Below are 19062 nucleotides of genomic sequence, written 5' to 3'. Positions count from 1 at the left end.
GCTGAGCCTGCGCGTCCGGAGCCTGTGCTCCGCAACGGGAGAGGCCACAACAGTGAGAGGCCCGCGTACCGCAAAAAAAAAAAAAAAAAAAAAGAGCTAACATTTTTTGCGCCCTTCCAATGAGTCAGGACCTGCCTTAAGCATTTTAACAGGCTCATAACTACCATACGAAGTTGATATGGTTATTATCTCCATTGAGGAGACGAGGAAACAAAGCAGTGGTGTAAAGCGCACGGTGGTTTTTGTTGTTTTGTACTATCTCAAACACAGCCTCTCTGTTGGCAGGAGTGTGTCATTTACGAGATGGGGACACTGAGGACCCAGGAGAGGGGTGGAGGGCTGAGTTCCGGGTGGAGGAGCCGCCCTGACTGCCGCGTCTCCGCAGGTGCAGCACCAGGGAGACCCCTTCGGGCTGCCTGGCTTCTCGCCCCCGCGGCTGCCGGTGGCCGATCTGAGCGCCCCGGCCCCGGGCCACGCGGGCCTGCCGGTGCCCGAGCGCCTGCGGCTGGACGAGGCGGCGCTGGCTGCGCTGCCACCGCTGCTGGACGTCGTGCGCCGCCGCCAGGCAGAGCTGAACCCGCGCGCGCTGCGCCTGCTGCGGCGCCTGGAGGATGCGGCGCGCCAGGCGCGGGCCCTGGGCGCCGCCGTGGAGGCCGTGCTGGCCGCGCTGGGCGCCGAGACCCGAGGGCCCCGACCGGAGCCCGCCGCCGCCGCCATGGCCGCGGCCACTGCCACCGCGGGCGTCTTCCCGGCCAAGGTGCTGGGGCTCCGCGTGTGCGGCCTCTACCGCGAGTGGGTGAGCCGCACCGAGGCCGACCTAGGCCAGCTGGCGCCCGGGGGTCCGGCCTGAGAGCGGGGCGCGCGCCGCAGCTCGCGGTCCCCTCTTGGGCCGTCTCCGCCTCTCCATTCCTCTCCATCTCCAGCAGCGTCTCTGTGTTCTCCCACCGTCTCCATCTCTCTATTTGCTTTGTACCGTCTCGATCTCTTTTTCTCCCTGGGGCCTCCTTGTTTCCGTCTGTGACTTCCCATGTCTATCACTTTCTTGCTTTCCCCCTCTTTTTTCTCCAGCGCTTGGGCCTGCCTCGCTGGGGATCTCTGTCTCCCCTTCTCCCCATCTCTTGCCTCCTCTTGGCCCCATGTGAGCATGTGTACATCTGTGCCTCATCTCAAGGAGGGGACACCTGGCACTCTGTTTCCCGCTGTCCTTCTCTCTGTCCTTTCCTGGCCAGGGACATGTCTGCTGACCCTGTGGTGGGTGGGCTCCTCCAGACAAATTTCAGCCACCTTCCCCCAGGGTTACTCCACCTGCTGCTCTCCCCCTCCCCCCTCCCACCCTTTGCGGCCCTGCCCCCTCTGCCTTTGATGTCCTTTCCCTTCTTCCCCTCCCTCTGCCCTATCCCTGTACCTTCCCTTCCCCCCAAGTTAGGTCTACTGGAGAGAAAAAAAATCACCCCTTAAAAAGAGTTTTATTTACGAGAATAAATTAATTTTTTGTAAATAAAATGTTTAAAAATAAAAAGAACACTAAAGTTACCAGTATATATAGTTGTTGAAAATGGGGAGACACCTTTAAGGAGAATAAGGTCCTTGGGTTACAAACTGGTTCCCCCAGACATCCGCAAAAGCCACAGTATAAATAGGAGATTCATGAGAGCCCCAGGCCAGGGATGCCATCTCTCAGCCCAGAACAGGAAGTGGATGTGTCCTGAGCAGGAAACAGATGTGACACGAATCCTTAGTTTTTCAAGAATCGGATGTCCATTGAATAGGAAGTGAAGCCCCTTAAGATGGGAAGGTGGAACAGTGGCCACAGTCGGAGAGGTAGACTAGGGGAGGAAATGAGCTCCAGCTAGAAGGCAGGCCTAGTTGCTCAGAAAGTCCATATCTTCATATAGGAAGTGAGGTAGACAGAGACAAGAAGGCAGCCCCTGGACCTCTCCGAAATTGCAGGAGGGAGAAGGTCTCAGGGAGAGCCCAGGAAGGAGACCAACTGTACTGCCCCGTAGAGTGGGAAGTGAAGCCACTTCAAAGAGATACTTTTTTCCACCCAGGAAGTGGACAACCAGTACCACTGGACTGGTAATCCATAAAATGATATCCATAGAGTCCCACCCAGATCTGGAAGGGAGGCCATAGGACCTAGGCAGGAAGGCCCAGGCAGTGTCGACTTGAGGCCTGGTTACCAGGAAATTTTCCCAAATACATGGTACATAAGCCCTGTCTCCTAGACAAGATGTGTCTCCTTTCTAGCCAAGAAGCAAGGCAGAAAAGAGTCCGTTGTGAAAGGGGAAGTGTTGCAGCCTCTGACGGGAAGTCCCACCTCCTCTACCCAGGGTATTTGGCCTTGAGCAGAGCCAAGTCCCTCACAGCTCGGTCAGTCCAATGGCCATATTCCCGGGTTACTACATAACCTCGACATTTCCTCTCGAAGGCCGAGGCCCCGAAGGGGACAAGCCCGAGAGTGTCCTCTTCTGGGGGGATAGGCAGGCCCAGGGCAGTCATGATGGCAGCCATGTTGCCCAGCAGGCCTTGGGCCCTGAGTCTTGCAGCGCCGAGCTGAGCCAGAAGGATGGGACTGCCAGGGTTCAGGTCACTCTGGTCATCCCCCACGAGCTGGAGGTGCTGGGTCAAGGCAAGGAAGGGCCCCTTGGTACAGCTCAGACGCTCCCTGTCATTCAGCGCATGCCAGGTCTTGAAGGAGATGGTGGCAGGAGGCAGGCTGCTGAGCTGGAGCTCTGGGGCTGAGAAGCCAGGATCACTAAAGGGGCTGCCTTGGCACTGGAGCTGCATGAGGGACAGAGATGGGAGTGAGGAGGCCAAAAGGCTGCCCTGGGTCTCCCCTGACTTCACATCTGCCTTCCATGAGACTGGCATCTTCCCAGGGGGAGTCGCCATTCCCTGCCTCTCAGGGAGTTGGTGAAATGTTCTAGCACAGAGCCTGTGCTCTGTGAGGTTCCAGTTTGGCCTCCTCCACCTACAAGTTGTGCAACTTTGAATCACAGCTTCAGTAATTCCCATGTGGCACTATTATGGTGAAGATAAGTAATATATTGGGCTGGCCAGAAAGTTAGTTCGGTTAATGAATACATTGTTCAATAAAGTTCTTGGTGAAAATGAAAGATGTGTCTTTTATTTTTACTTAAAACTGAACGAACTAGTTGCCAATGCAATGTATAAAGCACTTAGCACAGCACTTGGCATACAATAAGGGCATTAATATCGTTCACGAACTATATATTTATATTAGTATCATGAACACTATGACTATGTTACTTATTGCAATATTTTCAATATAAATATTTTATTGACAATGTATAATAGTTACAGCCCTATTTCCTTTTTATTCACAGCATTTAGTGGCTGTTCATTTTATTATAATCATTAATAAATAATTATTAATATTATTAAATTTAGTTGAGTGCCTTCTCCATTAAAGTTCTCGCCTCCACAAACCTAGGCCCACAAAATTTTAATGCACACTGATAAATCCCCTAATTGATAGATCACCTGGTTCTACATCCCCATCTTACAAGTGGGGAAACTGAGGCTTAGGGTGCCCAAAGCTACCCAGGGTTTGGTGACAGATATGAGACTAGAAACTAGATTAAGTAACTTCACATGGACCTAGAATATAGCACAGCGGGAGAGTCACAAACCCCAGGGCCTCCAGGGGCCAGGCAGATCATGTCACTAGGGGAAGAGGGCAGGACTAAGAGAGGGGGTGGGGGTGGAAGGAGGCCAATAGGATCCCCGTGCCTGTTTTTGACAGGCACTCGTACTCAAAATCTGAACAAGCATTGCATGGCCTAAACAAAACATCAGTGGGTCAGACCCAATCAGGAGGCTGCCAGTTTGAACTTCTAGACAGTTTTGTGACCTCAGGCAAATTATTCCCCCGCTCTAAAACTCAGTATTCCTTATCTGTAAAATGGGTTGTAAATCCACCTCGCAGAACTATTTGAGGAGTCAGTAAGATAATGAGGCTAAGGACTTCCCCGGTGGTGCAGTGGTTGAGAATCCGCCTGCCAGTGCCGGGGACATGGGTTCGTTCAAGCCCTGGTCCGGGAAGATCCCACATGCCGTGGAGCAACTAAGCCCATGCACCACAACTACTGAGCCCGCGTGCCACAACTACTGAAGCCCATGCGCCTGGAGCCCATGCTCTGCAGCAAGAGAAGCCACCGCAATGAGAAGCCTGTGCACTGCAACGAACAGTAGCCCCCGCTCGCTGCAACTAGAGAAAGCCCGCGCGCAGCAACGAAGACCCAATGCAGCCAAAAATAAATAAATAAATAAATAATTTTTTTAAAAAAGATAATAAGGCTAGAGTTCCCAACGTGGCTTAGGCTCAAGAAAGCACGGGGCAGGCTTCCCTGGTGATGTAGTGGTTAAGAATCCGCCTGCCAATGCAGGGGACACGGGCTTGAGCCCTGGTCCAGGAAGATCTCACATGCCGCGGAGCAGCTAAACCCGTGAGCCACAGCTACTGAACCTGAGCTCTAGAACCTGTGCTCTGCAACAAGGGAAGCCACCGCAATGAGAAGCCCGCGCACCGCAACAAAGAGCAGCCCCCACTTGCCACAACTAGGGAAAGCCCGTGCACAGCAACGAAGACCCAATGCAGCCAAAAATAAATAAATAAATAAATAAATTTATCAAAAAAAAGGAAAGCACGGGGCATGAGGTAGTTGTGGAAAGAATCATGATCCCCTAAAGCCTTTCCCTCTATGTGCTTCCTTTGAATCTTCTAACAGTCCTGAGAGGTCAGCCAAGGCAGGATCACCAACGCATTTGGCGGATGAGGAAGCTAAGACTGGGAGAGAAGGAATGACTTGCCCGAGGTCAGCCAGCCATCAGTGACAACGTTCCTGGGGGTATGTCTCTAGATGGCAGAGTCCCTATACCCTTGGACCCATGGAGGAGCCTTCCTCTGGCCTTGCTCTGCTTCCCCTACCCAGAGCTGGGCCAGGAGGGTGGCGCCCTTCTCCCCTCATTTCCTGCTCGTGCCGTATCACTCACATAAGTCTGCAGCAGTGTTGAAGTATTCTTCTGCATGTAGAGCGCCAGGCTGTAGGCTTGACTGATGGGCTCAGCTGGGGAGATGGGGGCTCCCAGACTGCGGGTGGCAACAGCAGGGTCAGCAGGCAGAGGGCGGCTGGCAGGAGAAATCAGAGGTCAGCACCAAGTCCCCAGCCTCGCCTGCCAATTCATTCATTCATCATAACAACTCCTCAAATGGGTACAGCCCTTGTGGCCTACAGGCCATTATTTCCAGCCCAGAATATTTCCCCTGAACTCCAGCCTCATGTATTCAACTTCCTGCTTGACATTTTCCCTTGGATATTAATAAGCTTCTCAAAGTCAAAATATCCAATGCTCAAAAAAAAAAAAAATATCCAATGCTCAGCTCAAGATGCCCTCTTCCCCTTCCTCTCCCAGTCTTCCCCACTCAGGGAAGAGCACGTCCATTCTCCCAGGTGCTCAGGTCAAAACCATGGGGTCCTTTTAGAGGCCTCATTCTCTCCTTCTCTTATGTTCAACCCACGGTAAATCCTGTCCTTAAAAGGTGGCCAGGAGGTCTGTTGTTTTGTCCAAAAATAAATAAATAAATAAATAATTTTTTTAAAAAAGATAATAAGGCTAGAGTTCCCAACGTGGCTTAGGCTCAAGAAAGCACGGGGCAGGCTTCCCTGGTGATGTAGTGGTTAAGAATCCGCCTGCCAATGCAGGGGACACGGGCTTGAGCCCTGGTCCAGGAAGATCTCACATGCCGCGGAGCAGCTAAACCCGTGAGCCACAGCTACTGAACCTGAGCTCTAGAACCTGTGCTCTGCAACAAGGGAAGCCACCGCAATGAGAAGCCCGCGCACCGCAACAAAGAGCAGCCCCCACTTGCCACAACTAGGGAAAGCCCGTGCACAGCAACGAAGACCCAATGCAGCCAAAAATAAATAAATAAATAAATAAATTTATCAAAAAAAAGGAAAGCACGGGGCATGAGGTAGTTGTGGAAAGAATCATGATCCCCTAAAGCCTTTCCCTCTATGTGCTTCCTTTGAATCTTCTAACAGTCCTGAGAGGTCAGCCAAGGCAGGATCACCAACGCATTTGGCGGATGAGGAAGCTAAGACTGGGAGAGAAGGAATGACTTGCCCGAGGTCAGCCAGCCATCAGTGACAACGTTCCTGGGGGTATGTCTCTAGATGGCAGAGTCCCTATACCCTTGGACCCATGGAGGAGCCTTCCTCTGGCCTTGCTCTGCTTCCCCTACCCAGAGCTGGGCCAGGAGGGTGGCGCCCTTCTCCCCTCATTTCCTGCTCGTGCCGTATCACTCACATAAGTCTGCAGCAGTGTTGAAGTATTCTTCTGCATGTAGAGCGCCAGGCTGTAGGCTTGACTGATGGGCTCAGCTGGGGAGATGGGGGCTCCCAGACTGCGGGTGGCAACAGCAGGGTCAGCAGGCAGAGGGCGGCTGGCAGGAGAAATCAGAGGTCAGCACCAAGTCCCCAGCCTCGCCTGCCAATTCATTCATTCATCATAACAACTCCTCAAATGGGTACAGCCCTTGTGGCCTACAGGCCATTATTTCCAGCCCAGAATATTTCCCCTGAACTCCAGCCTCATGTATTCAACTTCCTGCTTGACATTTTCCCTTGGATATTAATAAGCTTCTCAAAGTCAAAATATCCAATGCTCAAAAAAAAAAAAAATATCCAATGCTCAGCTCAAGATGCCCTCTTCCCCTTCCTCTCCCAGTCTTCCCCACTCAGGGAAGAGCACGTCCATTCTCCCAGGTGCTCAGGTCAAAACCATGGGGTCCTTTTAGAGGCCTCATTCTCTCCTTCTCTTATGTTCAACCCACGGTAAATCCTGTCCTTAAAAGGTGGCCAGGAGGTCTGTTGTTTTGTTTTTTTTTTCCGGCCACACTGTGCAGCCTGCGGGATCTCGGTTTCCCAACCAGGGACTGAACCTGGGCTACGGCAGTGAAAGCCTGAAATCCTAACCACTAGGCCACCAGGGAACTCCCTCGGTCTGTCTGTGTTTCTTGATCTGAGCACTTATGACAAGGATACCTTGACTTTGTGAAAATTCATTGAGCTATATACTTAGGACTTGTGCACATTTCCCTGTACGTATTCGTTATTTTCAATAAAAAAGTTTTAAAAGATGAAAAGAAGTATCTAGAAGCAAACTACCTCCCTCTCTGCTGGTGTCTCTGTCTGCACCCTTGCCTCCGTCCGCCACCCCGCAACTCTCCAAGTCCAGCTAGATCCCTCCTCTGCCCTGACCTTCCTGTGGCTCCCACCCAACACAGTGAAAGCCAGACTCCTCCGTGTGGGCTACAGGCCTGGCCCCTCTTTTCTGCAGCGCCCCGTGCAGGCTTTGCCTTGCTGGGTCCTGCCGTGAGCACCCCACAACCCTACCCAAGGCTGCTCCTTCCTGTCCTTCAGGCCTCAACTCAAAAGCCCCTCCGTCTCCCTGATGTGTAGTCTTCAGAGACTTCTGCTGTTCACAGATCCCTCATTTATTTATTTGTCTACTTGCTTGTTGCTGTCTCTCCCCCTAGAATGTTGGCTCCAGGAAAGAAGAAACCTCACCTGCTTCATTCACTGCTGGTTCCCCAGCACCTAGTGCAGAGCTTGATAAATATATATATATTTTTAAATAAATTTATTCATTTTATTTATTTATCTTTGGCTGTGTTGGATCTTCATTGCTACGCGTGGGCTTTCTCTCTAGTTGCGGAGAGTGGGGGGCTACTCTTCGTTGCGGTGTGCAGGCTTCTCATTGCGGTGGCTTCTCTTGTTGGGGAGCACGGGCTCCAGGCATGTGGGCTTCAGTAGTTGCGGCACGCGGGCTCAGTAGTTGTGGCTCGCGGGCTCTACAGCACAGGCTCAGTAGTTGTGGCGCACGGGCTCAGTTGCTCCGCGGCATGTGGGATCTTCCCGGACCAGGGCTCGAACCCGTGTCCTCTGCATTGGCAGGCAGATTCTTAACCACCGTGCCACCAAGGAAGCCCCCATAAATATTTTTTGAATGAATGGATGCTGCCATGAACATCCTTATCCCAGCCTCTTTGGGAACTGCTGAAAGTGGAAATATCTGGAATGGAGGGTGTATTTATTTTAAATTTGAGTAAATCCTGCCAAATTGGCTTCTCAAGGGTCGGGCCCAGTTGTTCCCACCAACAATGTGAGGATCAGAGAGGAGGGCAATTCCCTAAGGTCGCCAGCTATGATGGAGACGAGAGACAAACCAGGGTGGCCTCCTTGGCTTCCCTGTCTACATTCCTGAATTCCCAGAAATTCAGAACTTAAGGGAAGGCCTGAAGGTGAAGGCCCATTCATTCATTCATTCATTCAACAAACTTTTAGTCTGTTTCTTTACTGCTGTGTCCCCATATGCTTAGAATACTACCTAGCGCCTAACAGGCACTTGGTAAATATTTCTTGAATGAATGAATGGACGAATGACGAATGAAGTCCTCTGTGTTTAAGGATTTGGAGGTTCGCAACAGATGTGAAATAGCCAGGCATCTGGGTCAGATGGGCCAGAGGGCCGGGCGGTACCCCCTCCCGTCCTGGTCTCGGGACCTTGGCACCCTCCCTCACTCACGCAGCGGATGATAGCTCATGCTCTCTCCTTGGCTCCTTCTTCTCTGCAGTCTCCGGGTGGTTCTGGGGCATCTTCCTCCCGCCCTTCAGGTGGCTTTATACCTGGGGCTGAGCCCTAGGGCCGCCCACGAGGGAGGGAAGGAGTCACACCCTCAGGGTGGGAGGGCAGGTGCAGAAGCCCCGGGGGCAGGGAATAGGTAGGGAAGGGGACACTGAGGTGACACCCTCGTCCCCTACAGCCCCCAAACTCGACCTTAAACCCCGGTTGCTGGGAGAAAGGGGGCCAGGCGGGGAGGGGATTATCGGGGGACAAAGGGGCCGCCCGGCTCCCTGCTGCTCTGCACATCCAGGGATCCAGTTTCCCGTGAGGAGGAGGCCCCCTGCTCCGCCCCACGGGGACCCAGGCATTGGGCCCTGGCTCCCGAGGAGTTTGGAAAAGGGACAGGAGGTTGACATGTCAGCCACATCACCCACACCCAGGTGCACCCTTAGACACAGGAGCATGTGCACGTCTACACACAGATTGGCAAGTGGGCACACGCCAGACATGTGCACACACTTTCATACGTTTATTCAGTCAAGGATGTATTAACCCCAACTGTGTGCTTGTCCCTGTTCCAGATGCTGGGATAGAGCAGGGAGCAAGTCAGACACAAATCCCTTCCCTCGTGGAGCTGACACTAGTGGACATGCCTACACCCGTGTTATACCACATACCCTGCCAGGGAGAGCCAGACACAGGACTGCGCATGCGTCCACACAGACGCCTATGAACACACAACCGTACCCGGAGGCCCCACCAGAGGCACATGCTCGGAGCAGACACATATACATATGGTGTGTACACATACATGGCCACGCGTGTGCACACACACACACACGTGTGCAGCTGGAGGTCAGGAATCCTGAGATTTAGCCATGTCTCAGCTTCTGCTATCCTGGGAGATCTTGGGTCAGTGGCTGCCCTCTGCCCAGGTAAAGCACACAGGGACACACAGACATATACCTGAGGCCCTCCCCTCCCCCACCCCACCCCCACCCGGGGAAGCCTTGTGGCAGAGAGGGAGGGCAGAGAGACAGGTCCGGGGTTCTGGTCCTTCTCCAGGGCTTTCCCAGTCTCTCCATAAAGGAGATTCACTTCTCAGCCCCTGTCTACCCACCGAGTCAGAAAATGGTGGGTCAGACCCCCACCCTGCTTCCACCCAGTTTCAGGGCTGAAATACTGCTCTACCTTTCTCCTCCATTGGGGTTGGTGTGGAGGGAGAAGGTCCATATGCTTCCTGCTAAGGCAGGAGCTACATCTGTTCATTCATTCATCCATGTATACATTCAGTCAGCAGTTATCGATGGAGCCCCTGCTATGTGCTGGCACCAGGGTGAATAATAAGGGGCACACAGTCCAGTGGTCCCCTGACAACAAACATGTGAACTCATAAAAAAACAAAATTTCCTAAAGCTACAAGGTGCTGAGAGGAAGCCAAAACAGTTTGATGTGATTAGCTGGGGGTAGAGGAGACTTAGATAAGGAGCCTGAGGCCCAGAGAGAGGCAGCTACTTACCTGGAGTCACACAGCAAGGCCAGGACAGATTCTAGACACCTGCCCCCCCAGCTTGGGACTGGATCTGGGGTATCCCCGATCGGAACTGCGAGCTGAAGGAAGGAAGAGGTTGAGGGAAAGATGGGTTCTGAGGTGGGGGATCCTAAATTGTGTCTCTGAGCCTGGGGGCTGCCAAGGCTGCCAGGCAGGGCCTGTGCTGGGCAGGCGGTGATGTCAGGGGATTAGACTACGCCCATTGAGTGGGTGCAGTGAGGCATGGGCCAGGCCCGGTAGTGGAGGAGGAGGAGGAGGAGGAAGAAAGAGGAGGAGGAGGAGGAAGATAAAGGAGGAGGAGGAGGAAGAGGGAGGCAGACACCCGATCTGGTGCTATGCACAGGTGGGCAGTGTACGTGGGGCCGAATCTCACCCCAGAGGGCAGGCTCACCCTCACCCACCCACCCCCACCTCCTATTCCTCTTGGGGACTTCACTTTCTCTCTCTCTGGACACCCAGGGCACCCAGGTGCCCTTCACAGCTGGAGGAATTGGCCTCCATCCAATCCAAGGCCCAGCTTCAGTTTGTTTCCTCATCTGGAAACTGGAAAAATCATTCCCACCTCCCAGGCTCTCAGTTGTGAGAAAGGAGGATATGGATGAACCTTGAGCACATTATGCTAAGTGAGATAAGTCAGACAGAGAAAGACAAGTACTGTATGATGTCTCTTATATGTGTAATTTAAGAAAGTTAAACCTGTAAAAATCCAGAGAATAAAATGGTCTTTACCAGAGGATGGGGCGGAGGGGATAAGAGTGACAGTGTTTAAAGGTACAAACTTGTAATGAGTAGTAAATAAGTCACAGAGATCTAATGCACAGTATAATGAATATAGACAATAATATTTTACTATAATTATATAATGTGATAGATATCACTACATTGACAATCATATTACAATATACAAACGTGTCAAAGTAAGTATACATTAAACTTATACAATGCAACACATCAAATTTATTGAGTTAAAAAAAAAAAGAATCCCCATCTTGGGCTCTGTTTCTCAGGAACCTGACCCAAGGCAGATCCCTTTCTAACACCATTAAAAAAAATAATTTATAACTATATAGCACAGGGAACTATATTCAATATCTTATAATAACTATAATGGAAAAGAATCTGAAAAAAATATATGTATAACTGAATCACTTTGCTGTACAACTGAAACTAACACAATATTGTAAATCAACTATATTTCAATAAAAAATAAATAAATTGTAGATTAAAGACAAATGTGAAAGAGATCTCTAAACTTACTAAGCAAAAATATATGAAAATACTTTAAAAGCTGGGGCTAAGAGAAAGCCTTCTAAAGAAAGTCACAAAACAAAACATACATTAAGTGAAAAGTAAAATGGTGATAAATATAAGTACATCTCTAGTTTTTTGGGGTTTTTTTACCGTAAGCGTACCCAAATATTGCTCTTGATTACTCACGTGTACTCTCTCACAATACAGACCACGAATATGTCATGCTTTCACTGATATTTTCATTAGTATCATGATGATTTTAAAATATGTGCCGACATTTTTTGACGTGCCCTCATTTTTTGACGTGCCTCCCTTCAAAGGGAGCAGGCTGATTCCCCTTCCCTTGAATGCAGGCTGGTTCTAGTGACTTGCTAGTAACAACTAGAATGTGACAGAGTGATCTTGTGTGACTTCTGAGGCTAGGGCATAAGAAGTGTCTCTCTGGACACTTGCCCTTGGAACCTAGGTGCCATGTTGTGAGGAAGCCCAGGCGACATAAGGGGCCGTGTGGTAGGTGTTCTGGCTGTCAGCCCCAAGCTCAGCCCTCATCCATAGTCACACATATGAGTGAATGAGCCTTCAGATGATTCCAAGTCCCCCCAACCCCGGCCCCAGCTTTCAAGTCTTAGAGTTGACACCCCCAAACATGGTAGAGCAGAGACAAGCCATCACTACTGATGCCCGACTGAATTCCTGATACACAGAAACCATGAGAGATCATAAATGACTGTTATTGTTTTAAGTCACTAAATTTAGGAAGCAATAGATAAACTAACACAGGGGCCATGTGAAATATATGGCACCAAAATGAAGAGCAATTGAATTACATAGACTCAGTAACAATTTGCAGAAAGTATCCAGACAGTTCACAGCACAGAGTGAGATAAAAGTGCGCTTAACATTTCAGACTCCTTAGAATTTCTTAAGCCTTCAACCTTTCATATGCAGTTGAGCTGACTGTCCCATAAACATAGTTTGTTGTCTTAGATATATGGAAATTGTCATGCAGAAGAAACTTCTGTTTGGCAAACTGAAAAACCAAGTTGTGCTCCCGTGCAAGGACTTGAGGTGTATGTGCTTCCCAGTAACATTGAATGTGTGTGAGGGTACGTGTGGGTCCATCCCTAGGCCCCATTCCCCCTCACTCCACCTACAGCCTACTCACTCCCTTTCTCTCCCACAAAAGAGAGAGAGAATCCATGCATCAAGAGAGTGGGAGGGACTTCCCTGCTGGTCCAGTGGGTAAGACTCCACGCTCTCAGTGCAGGGGGCCCGGGTTTAATCCCTGGTTGGGGAACTAGATCCTGCATGCATGCCGCAACTAAGAGTTCCCATGCCACAACTAAGAAAGAAAAAAATTCCCACAGGCCACAACGAAGATCCCGCGGACTGCAACTAAGACCGGCGCAGGGCTTCCCTTGTGGAGCAGTGGTTAAGAATCCACCTGCCAATGCAGGGGACACGGGTTTGAGCCCTGGCCCGGGCAGATCCCACATGCCGCGGAGCAACTAAGCCCGTGCACCACAACTACTGAGCCCACGTGCCACAACTACTGAAGTCCGAGCTCATACTCCGCAACAAGAGGAACTGCTACAATGAGAAGCCCGTGCACCGCAACAAAGAGTCACCCCTGCTCACCGCAACTAGAGAAAGCCCGTGCGCAGCAACGAAGACCCAACATGGCCAAAAATAAATAAATAAAATAAATAAAAATTTTAAAGAAGCTTATGTATTAAAAAAAAAAAAAGACCCGGGGCAGCCTAAATAAATAAATAAAAAGAGCGTGGGAAAGGGAGCAGCTAGGCACAACGTCCTACAAAGTAAATGCTATGAGAATCATACGTTACAGATGAGAAAACTGTGGTTCAGAGAGGTGAGGTCACACAGTGTCCCACAGCTAGAGGTAAGGCCAGGTCTCCCAACTGAGTCTATGTGTTTCTAGACTTCAGTGGAAAAAAGAATCCCCTGGGATACTCTTACAAATACAGATTCCTGGTCCCCACCCAGACATTCAATGGATCCCAAGGAGCCCGGGCATTTGCATTTTTAGTATGGGGGCCACCCGCACCCCATCTCCAAGGGGATTCTGGGTCCTGCTTTGAGGGACACTGAATAAGACACACACCTCTGTCTTCTATACAGAACCAACCCTGGTGAGAGAGATGCACGAGAGGTCAGAGGACTGTTGTAGATTAAGAGATTCTGGAGCCATAACAACAGGATTAGTTATCATTGCTGTGTAACAACTTACCCCCGAGACTAGCAGTTTAAAATAACAACATTTATGATTTCAGTTTCTGTGGGTCAGGGGTCTGGGCTGAGAGGCTCTCACGGGCTGCAATCAAGGTCAGGGCTGCGGTCATCTCAAGGGGCAGGAGAATCTGCTTCCAAGTTCACTCACGTGGCATTGGCAGGATTCAGTTCCCTGAGGATTGTTGGCCTCAGGGCCTCGTCCTTCCCTCCCCTGGCTGTTAGCCGGAGGCTGCTCGCAGTTCCTTGCCATGTTTTTTTTTTTTTTGGCCCCGTGGCTTGTGGGATCTTAGTTCCCCGACCAGGGATGGAACCCAGGCCCCGGCAGTGAAAGCACCAAGTCCTAATCACTGGACCACCAGGGAATTCCCAGTTCCTGGCCGTGTGGATCTCTCCTTGGGGCTGTACACAACGTGGCGTCTTGCTTTATTAACGGAGCCGAGAAGATCCAGAGAGAGGGCTCAGAAGATGGAAGTGACAGTCTTTCATAGCCTATCTTGGAAATGACATCCCATCACTTTTACTGATTCTGTTCATTATAGAAGCAAGTCACTAGGTCCAGACTACACCAAGGGGAGGGGAATACTGGGAGGCAGGGATCATTTGGAGCCATGTCAGAAGCTGCCTACTTCAACAACCAAATGTGATGTGTGGACGTGGGTTGGGTTCTGATTTCAGTAAACCAACTGTAGAGACATTTATGAGATATTCCAGGAAATCTGAACATGGACTATGTATTGGATGATACTAAGGAATTACCATTATTTATTTAGATGTGACAAATACCTGTGGTTATGTTTAAAAAAAACATTCCTTATATCTTAGATAAAGCCTAAAGAATATTACAAATGAAATGTTATGGACTTCTTTGGTGGCGCAGTGGTTAAGAATCTGCCTGCCAAAAACAAATACTGTATGCTAACACATACATATGGAATCTAAAAAAAAAAAAAAATGGTTCTGAAGAACCTAGGGACAGGACAGGAATAAAGACGCAGAAGTAGAGAATGGACTTGAGGACACGGGGATGGGAAGGGTAAGATGGGACAAAGTGAGAGAGTGCCATGGACCTATATACACTACCAAATGTAAAATAGATAGCTAGTGGGAAGCAGCCGCATAGCACAGGGAGATCAGCTGGGTGCTTTGTGTCCCCCTAGAGGGGTGGGATAGAGAGGGTGGTAGGGAGGGAGTCGCAAGAGGGAAGAGATATGCGGACATATGTATATGTATAGCTGATTCACTGTGTTATAAAGCAGAAACTAACACACCATTGTAAAGCACTTATACTCCAATAAAGATGTTAAAAAAAAAAAGAATCTGCCTGCCAATGCAGGGGACAAGGGTTCGAGCCCTGGTCCGGGAAGATCCCACATGCCGCGGAGCAACTAAGCCCATACGCCATAACTCCTGAGGCTGCGCTCTAGAGCCCATGAGCCACAACTACTGAGCCCACGTGCCACAACTACTGAAGCCCACACGCCTGGAGCCAGTGCTCCACAACAAGAGAAGCCACCGCTTCAATGAAATGAAGAGTAGCTCCCACTCGCCGCACCTAGAGAAAGCCCGTGCACAGCAACGAAGACCCAACACAGCCATAAATAAATAAATAAATAAATAAATAAATAAATTGAAAAAAAAGAAGACAAACCTTATTTTCGTACAAATGAAAAGGGGCTCTTGGGTGCTACATACTTTGAGTTTGTTTATGTCTGAGAAGGTCTGAAGTCATTATATTTTAATGTCAACATGGCTGGATTAGAGTATTTTCAACTCATATTTTAAGTATATATAAATAATATCTGCTCATGGTAAAAATGTCAAACTGCAGAGTAAATTATAAAGTGAAAAGTAAAAGTTTTCCTCTATCTTTGTATGCAGTCTCACTCAGCCATCTCCCTACCTAGCCAGCTGGGGGTGCAGCGCCTGGTACTGAGGTGCTCTACACAGTGTAAAAAATGGTCTTGACCTTCAGTACGCTTATGCTCGTGTCTCAGTTAATGAAGTGGGGCCAATAGTGCTTATGTTAGGACTGAAGCAAGCTGGATGGGGACTGTGTTGATCTTCTGAGTACATGTCTTATCCAAAATGGGCAGCCAACTGTTCAGCTCCAGCTGATTCTTTATTTTTAAAATTTATTTATTTATTTATTTATTTATGGCTGCACTGGGTCTTCGTTGCTGTGTGCGGGCTTTCTCTAGTTGCGGCGAGTGGGAGCTACTCTTCATTTTACTGAAGTGGTGGCTTCTTTTGTTGCAGAGCATGGGCTCTAGGTACGCGGGCTTCAGTAGTTGTGGCTCGTGGGCTCTAGAGCGCAGGCTCAGTAGTTGTGGCTCACGGGCTTAGTTGCTCCGCGGCATGTGGGATCTTCCTGGACCAGGGCTCGAACCCATGTGCCCTACATTGGCAGGTGGATTCTTAACCGCTGCGTCACCAGGGAAGTCCCTCCAGCTGATTCTTGTTCAAGGAATGCAGACTCAGTGTTGCTGGATTTCAAGTGAAAGGAGAAATTTGTGGTTGCTCTTCCAAGCTTAACACACAAAGGGGCTGGATTTGATCAGTTGGCGGATGCTGCAGTTGCTCTGACGATGGGCTCTGGAGTCTTGGGTTTGAATCCTAGCTCTATCTATCACACATCCATTCCCAGTTTCCTCATCTATAAAATGGGATTCTACCTCATAGGATTCTTATGAGGATCAAATGAGATGCTGAAAGCACATATGAGATGGGCTCTTCATAAAGCTTATAATCTAGGGGAAGAGTCAGATGAACCTCATCTGGGAATTCCACACATGAAGGCTTCACTGGGACAGAGACCCGAAGGATGAACAGTTAACTGGGTGCAGCAGTGGGAAGGGTGGAGGGGAAGGGCCTAACAGGCAGAGGGACAGGCTCCAGAGAAAGCCCTGAGGCAATCATGCAAACCCAAACTAGAGCAGTGAGGATGCAGAGGAGATAATCTTCTGGGAGCCAAGGACTTCCTAACTGATAAAGTGTGAGCTAGGAGTCTCAGTTCAGCCTGAGGCCAGTCCCTGCAAATTTAGGACTTCACATCACACTGGCCTGTGTTAACTTTCCTGACAGAAAAACCACACCCACCAAGTCTTCCGCAGGGCCCTCTAACCCTCCTCTCTCAAACACAGAAGAGAGGGGGAAGCACAGGGGTCAAAAGTGAGTTGTTTTCCAGGCAGAGGAGGAAGATCAAGAAGGCAGGTAAGAAGGCACAGAGGTAGGAAGCAGTCCCATTTGCTTTGGCAGCTGAGGTGTCTGGGTGAGGGCAGGTGCCACCAAGACTGGCTGGGCGATTTACAGCGCCCACAACTTCAGGTTGAGGAATCTGGTCGGTTTGTAAGACCTCAGTCGAACGGAGAATGGGCGCCCCCTGGGAGCAGTACTCGGTACTGGACACAGGAGGACCCAGATGAGCGATGGGGGAGGAGGGGGTGAGGCTCAAGATGGGGTAGACTGCCTGCCACAGTTTTCTTCTCACAGGAGCTAACTCCTTCCGGCATGATGGATTCCTGGGATCCCAGAACAGCTGGGCTGGAAGGGACCTCGAAAAAGGAACTACCAACACGTGCCCCGTGTCAGTCCCTGAGCTGGGCGTTTTCGTGAACATTGTCTTAACACTCCTAACGCTGCTTCGAGGTAGGTATCGTTATCCCCATTTTTCAGATGAGAAAAATCGAGGTTTGGTGACTTCCCAAGAAGGGGCGGGGATTTTGTATGACTCCAGAGCCTTTCCCCTGGAGCCCTCACGACTTGGAAGCTACCGACTCTCTGAGGTTTGGGGGAACAAGCATCGGGTGTGAGGCGCCGAAGCTTTCCAAGGGACAACAGCGTAACGGTACTTTCGGCAAGAACCACGCCTCCCTTGTCGCGACAACACTGATTTCTGTTTCTTTCCTTCAAGAGCCTTCCCCCGAAAGACGAAGTCCTCGCCACACGGGGAGGCGGATATTATATACTCCTGGATCGCCCGGACGTCTTTCGCCCTCACCCGCACTGATCCCCACTGGTGACATAAATTCTCCCCCGCTACTAGCGAGTGAAGGCACGAGACTACATTTCCCGGCAGGTCGTTCAGAAGGGGGTGGCGGGGAGAGAAGGAAAGAGACCCTCTGTTTCCGTCCGCTCTCAATTTAGCGTGTCTGCCGTGATGCATATTTCAACAGCCCACGTCCTTTCTCTGTAGAGCTAAGGAAGGGACTACGTCCCCCAGCAGGCACTGGCGCAGAGGGCGAGTGACAGGCCGCCATCTTGTTGTAGTCCTTTCCCCCGTTTCCGCAGGGAGTAGCCTTAGCGCATGGACTACAAATCCCAGGTCGCCGTCTCCCCTTTCCTTCGGCCGCCATCTTCGCTGGTAGCCCCCGCCCCTTTCCCCTTCCATTGTCTCGACCGAAGATAATAGAGGGGAGCAGGGAAGACTGCAACTCCCGTCAGGCTCTGCGCCAACGGGATGGGGATTTCGGTATTACAGGCGGGCGAGATGGCCAAGGTGGTAGAATGAGGCGACGGGGAGAGGCTAGGTAGCCTGCCATCTTTATGGTAGTCTCCTTATCCTCCTGGTTCCGCCATTCTTAAGGAACGCTAGGAGGCTAAGAAACTACTATTCCCATCGCACCTCATAAGATCGACTACTAGTCAGGTGTCCGCCTCTCTTCCGCCATCTTGCTTGTAGTCCTCGTGCCTTTTCACCTTTCCATTGTTCCTGACGAGTAGAAATGGCAACGGGAAGGCAGCAGATGGACTGCGACTCCCGTCAGGTACCACACACGCGGAGGGTTGTGGACAGGAGGGCGTGTGAGTGCCTGGGAAGGAGGTCGGGCCGGGGAAGAAGGCCATGTTGTTTGTAGTCATCGTTCCCGCTGCCCTATGCTCTGCAACGGGGAGCCTCGGGGCAACCGGACTATAACTCCCGGCATCCTCGGCTCCCGGTTTGGCACGTCCTCCGCCATCTTGTTTGTAGTCCCCGCTGGCCCCAGCATCCCATTGTTCCCACGGTGGCACCAGCGTCCGCAGGACCACGACTTCCGTCGTGCCCTGCGCGTGTTAGTCCTGGAAAGTGGAGGTGGTGGGGGAAGGAGGGGGCAGGGGGCGGGGTTCTTCTGGGAGAAGGAGGGAGTAAAGAGGAGGAGGAGGAGGGAAGGAGGAGAGAGGGGAGGGGGAAGAGAGGAGGAAGGAGGAAGGAGCTCAGGAGGGATGAGAGAGGCGGCCAGGGCCCCGGGCCGAAGCAGCGCGGGGCCGGGGGACCAGGGGGGCTGAGACATCCCAATTGCCCCCTCCCCCTTTTCCTGCCCCCTTCCATCCTTTCCTTCCAGCCTCCTGCTTGAGGAAGGGGATTTATTCAAATT

The 19062-nt window shown here is 50.8% G+C and overlaps 2 protein-coding genes and 1 long non-coding RNA gene across 5 annotated transcripts in view; 2 read left to right on the top strand and 1 right to left on the bottom strand.

Moving 5' to 3' along the window:
* The window catches only part of CTF1 (cardiotrophin 1), a 3987-nt gene extending 3121 nt beyond the window's left edge, over positions 1–866 (top strand). For all 3 annotated transcript variants that reach the window (XM_024123478.3, XM_055082199.1, XM_055082198.1), the window contains exon 3: positions 386–866. In XM_024123478.3, coding sequence (XP_023979246.1) covers positions 386–850 — 465 coding nt within the window. In that variant the 3' untranslated portion in view covers positions 851–866. The remainder of the gene's footprint in view (positions 1–385) is intronic.
* A 1459-nt stretch (positions 867–2325) lies between these two features.
* Positions 2326–8687, bottom strand: LOC102992377 (cardiotrophin-2-like). The gene is given in 5 exon segments (XM_024123501.3): positions 2326–2784; positions 5020–5120; positions 5123–5168; positions 6337–6433; positions 8617–8687. Coding segments are annotated over 5 exon segments (774 nt in total).
* Positions 8688–16849: 8162 nt separating this feature from the next.
* Positions 16850–17864, top strand: LOC114484803 (uncharacterized). Its single transcript, XR_003678126.2, has 3 exons — positions 16850–16921; positions 17201–17356; positions 17622–17864. It is a non-coding gene; the product is annotated as an uncharacterized lncRNA (long non-coding RNA).
* The last annotated feature ends 1198 nt before the right edge of the window (positions 17865–19062 follow it).

Source organism: Physeter macrocephalus, unplaced genomic scaffold (assembly GCF_002837175.3).
Source record: "Physeter macrocephalus isolate SW-GA unplaced genomic scaffold, ASM283717v5 random_37, whole genome shotgun sequence".
NCBI lineage: Eukaryota > Metazoa > Chordata > Mammalia > Artiodactyla > Physeteridae > Physeter > Physeter macrocephalus.
The sequence above is the reverse complement of the archived record's forward strand: the minus strand, read 5'-3'. Positions and strand labels throughout refer to the sequence as shown.